Source organism: Cannabis sativa, chromosome 3, assembly GCF_029168945.1.
Source record: "Cannabis sativa cultivar Pink pepper isolate KNU-18-1 chromosome 3, ASM2916894v1, whole genome shotgun sequence".
Taxonomy (NCBI): domain Eukaryota; kingdom Viridiplantae; phylum Streptophyta; class Magnoliopsida; order Rosales; family Cannabaceae; genus Cannabis; species Cannabis sativa.
Genome location: NC_083603.1, coordinates 29,282,573 through 29,287,061, shown reverse-complemented (window position 1 = coordinate 29,287,061; position 4,489 = coordinate 29,282,573). Strand labels below are relative to the sequence as shown.

General features: G+C 28.8%; 1 protein-coding gene across 1 annotated transcript; it reads right to left on the bottom strand.

The window, feature by feature from the left end:
• Window positions 1-263: 263 nt before the first annotated feature.
• LOC115710811 (protein FAR1-RELATED SEQUENCE 5-like) lies at window positions 264-2,736 on the bottom strand. The gene is made up of 4 exons (XM_061112478.1): window positions 2,590-2,736; window positions 2,484-2,526; window positions 1,771-2,049; window positions 264-1,105 (listed from the first exon to the last, which is right to left on the bottom strand). The coding sequence occupies exons 1-4, from the start codon at window positions 2,734-2,736 to the stop codon at window positions 264-266; spliced, it is 1,311 nt and encodes a 436-aa protein (XP_060968461.1).
• Window positions 2,737-4,489: the final 1,753 nt, after the last annotated feature.

Sequence of the window (4,489 nt, the reverse complement as noted above, 5' to 3'; positions counted from 1 at the left end):
TACTTGTTAGTAAATCTAGATCCTGGTAAAATATTTTGAACAATAATATCCGTCAAAATTATAATATCAAGAAAAAAAAAAACACTTCAAACAATATGATTATAATCATATAAAACTTAAGAACAAGTCTAAATTTAAGAAGCTCTTTCAACTTTTTTGTCGCTTTGAGCTTTTTTCTACATCGTCCTGCTTATGTGGGCAACTTCTTGAGTTATGTCCAGTACATTTGCATGTTTTCCATAATCTAGGCTTACTTAGCTCCTTTATTTTACTACCACTTTCAACAAACAATCTTTGGGAGGATTGCAATTTCGTTGGCCTACCCTTATTTGCTTATACTTTTGGATCGTCAATTTGAATTGTAAACCGAAAATCTTCATTCCATCATCATCATCTTCATTGTTTGTCATAATTTGTAGGTCTTCTACCAATGTTGACATCACAGTCATAGCCTTTGTGAATGCTCTTTGAGATTTGGTAGCATAGTATGATACCAAACTCGCTTGGGTGTTGATTCTACCATACCTAGTATTTTGTATTGCATTGGGATGTGGACATCTTCTCTCTTTACCAACTGATTTAGGATCAATGTCTTTTACATCTTTCACCCAACGAGAATTGATAAGGCAAGGTGGAAAATTACCTTTGTTTGAGTGCTTCATGGATGCAAAAATGTGTCTACATGGTATTCCTCTAGTCTCAAACCAATAGCAATCACATTTGATGTCTTCCTCATCATGAGAAATGAAAACCTTACACTTAGGATGATTACTCATATACTTTGATATTAGAAATAAATCATAATTAGGTACAATCTCAGACTTTGAGCAAGAATACCTATCTTCCATTTTTATCTCACCTTTGACTAGGTTGAATACTTTCCTTGTAAAGATTGAAGCTGCTTGTTCTTCAATGTTTGGCATGCTTGTCAGTTTTGGACATGGATCACTCATATTTGTCTTGTAATTTTCTGCCATTTCATTATAACGTAAGGCAGCTACGCCATTGTCACAATGCCTCAAGAACATCCATACAATCGTAGCCTTTTTCCTAAATATTTTTTGACGAATCATAGACTCGCATATTCCAGTTGCCCTGGCCCCACCTAAAAAATGACCCCGCAAAAATGTATCTGCCCACTTATGCCTCGTAGCATATTGTTCATTAAACCAAGTATTGTTGGATACGTTGTAAGCATCTTTCTATTTCTTCCAATTATCTTTCCATTCACTATCTGAATAATACCTTAATGAACGTGAAATTAAGTAAGTAATATTGTTAAAATTAAATCGACAATAATTTTAAATATAACATAGCTAAACAATAAATAAAAAAATTTAAAATATATCATACCTGAAGATCAATTTCTTAAATTCTTTGGTGAATCCAATTTTATATATATAAAAAACTGTATTTTTTAGTAAATGCCATGAGCATATTCGATGAACTGTTTCAGGCATCACCTTATTCAGTGCTTTTTTCATAAAGAGACATCCATTGGTCAACACTGTTTTTGGCATCTTTCCCTCCATACACTCTAAGAATGTCTTAAGAAGCCATTTATAATTTTCCCATTTCTCATTTTGAAGAAGAGAGAATCTAAATACACATGTTCTGTTGTGGTTATTGTACCTAAGTAGAATTACTAATGGTTTTTCATGTCTGTTACCACATAAAAACAAAATTTTCACTTTTGGAACGAGTTATTAATAATTAAAACTAAAATAATTTAAAAATACTAATGTAATGTTGTTAAAAATATATATGTACAATGCCTGTTTGTTTTGTAGGTAGCATCAAAACATAGACAATCCCCAAACAATTTATAATCCACTTTCATTGATCCATCAGCCCAAAATAAGTAAGTTAACCTATTTTTTTCATCGACATCATGGCTATAAAAGAAGCCTGGATCTGGACCTTTCTTTGATTCAAGATAACCCATGGCAGTGGTTGTATCACAATCATCCCAATTTCTAAAGTTGTTTCTCAAACCTCTATACAAATCAACTTTTATACAACCCACCTTCTCCCAACCTCCATATATCTCTACTAGATATTGCCAAATATGAGAAGTTTTTATTCCAGCCCTTTTCATCAACAATGCTACTTGCCTCACAGGTTTAATTAGTTTTCTATTTGATCTAACAAATGGTTTTTTTGCGAGACTTAGCTAGAGCATGAGTATGATGAACCCTAAGACATTTAACAAATCAAGTATTGCTTTTTTTTTTTTGTTCAAAAGTATTTTTAAGGTAGCCCTACAACCCACTCTTGTCACATCATGTTCTTCCTTTTTTTTCGATTTTCAATATGCTTATATTTTTCATCTTTAAAGCTTTCACTTGAACAAAGCCAACTTCTACAATTTACAACACCACTCTTGTTTTTCCTTTTCAATTTTTTTCTCACACTAAAATCTATTAATTTAGCATATAAAAAATAAAACTTCTCAGCTTGTTCTATTGAAAGGAACTCCTTACCTACCATGTCAGACTCAACTATATCTTCTAACTTTTTATCAATCTGCAAAAAATTTTAAAAATCACTCCAAACAACTACATCAGGATCAATCCATTCGTGGCTAACATTTTCAGTGTCATCCTTAATTGTACTCTTACTCATGTCAGAGACATCTTCTTCACATTTCTTTTTAACAAAACTCATGAAATGAAAAAAATTATCTTCATCTTCAGACAAATTTGCTATAGGTTCTATGTTTTTGTTGTCAATCATTTTCAATGTAAGTGTGGTGGAGAGTGAATGAAAGAGGATAATTGAGAGTAAGACTTTAGTGAATTAGAATTTATAATTAAAAAAAATAAAAATCAAGACTTTAAAGATTAATTAGGTTTTAATTAAGTGTCAATATAATATCATCATGTTTTTCGTTTTTTTTTTCTATTTTATATAGATTTTTTTAAGGAAACATACTTTAAAATTTAATCATTCTTAATATTTACAATCTCCATTTGCCCAAAAACTCACTAATAAAATGTGAGGCTGATTTTTGTGATGCAAAAATGACATTACTTTAAAAATTTATGAAATTATTAAGATGTCACTAATAAATATCCGATCTCAAGACAATCAACTAATTGATAATACAAATTTGGTAACTATCACTTTTTTAAATTCATCAAAAAATAATAAATAAATAAAAAAATACTAATACTAAAATCTATGATATTATTAAGATCTCACTAATAAAATCAATATAATCAACTAATTGATAATACAAATATGATATCATCTTTTCACATTCATTGCAAATAAATAAATAAATGAGACGATTTTTAGGATGAATTTTAATGTGATGCAAAAATGGTATTACTTTAATATGTATGATATTATTAAGATATCACTAATATATTTAATATAATCATCTGATTGATAATTTTTTTTAAACTAAAAAGAAAATTGATTATATTAATTATGACAAAAATTAATAGATTCTCACATGCATCAAATGCAGTATTAAATATTCAAAATACATAAAAACTAAATCAAAACTTTCTCCACATTATCTCACAAGCATAAAAATTGAAACTTTCCTAGTTTTACTTTGATAGCCCAAAATTCTTTCACAAATATGGTAAGTATCACCTTTTCACGTTCATTGCAAATAAATAAATAAATGGGATGATTTTAAGGGTAAATTCTAATGTGCTGCGAAAATGGTATTACTTTAAAAATTTATAATATTATTAACATGTCATTAATAAAATCTTTTGTCACGAGATAATCAACTAATTGATAATACAATTCTCGTAAGTATCATCTTTCTAAAAATATAGTTTCCCGTTTCATAAATAATAAGGGATGCCTTAATAATAAATTACATAAATAAATAGAATGTTATTAAGTTGTTAATTATGGAAACTACTTAATTTAGTGCTTGCCATATTCTCCGGTAGCACATTCACATTATGTATAGAATATAAAATCAAACAATCAGTACATACAATTTCATAAAATTTTACTTGTTCAATCATTCACAAGAAATGTATGTGAAAATTTCAAACTCTTGTATATCTCTCATATGTATTTAATTTCTCCTCTAATTTGTATACTACGTATTTTTTTTTTTTAAATAAAAAGTTTAAATTGTAGATGTATTTTGACCAAGAAGAAAAAATGTATGTTTTTCAAGCAATTGAACGCTTGGAGAAGAATGTATCATCAATTAAAGAGGCTATTGAAGAACTCATTCGATTTCAGCGGGAAAAAGAGAAGAGGGAAAAAGATGTTAAACGAGAACTTCATGACTTGAAGTTAGAATTAAAATTAAAGAGTTTGTGTTATTGAAATGAAAAAAGATATGGGGGAAGTAGATGGATTATTTGGAAGGATGGATGAAATATTTGAAAAGAGCTCTAATACAACTTATGGTGATCTTTCTATCAAGACTCCATCTACTCAAAAGAAAAAGACTAAGCTTAATACAACTCTTAACTCTAATTATTATGAAAGTGGGGTATGTAATCTA

Coding starts and splice junctions, on each gene's coding strand:
- LOC115710811 (XM_061112478.1), bottom strand. CDS start 2,736: ATGATTGACAACAAAAACATAGAACCTATAGCAAATTTGTCTGAAGAT. Junction 2,527..2,589: donor TTAAGGATGACACTGAAAAT/GTTAGCCACGAA, acceptor AATTTTTTGCAG/ATTGATAAAAAGTTAGAAGA. Junction 2,050..2,483: donor AGTTGAGTCTGACATGGTAG/GTAAGGAGTTCC, acceptor AATATCTAGTAG/AGATATATGGAGGTTGGGAG.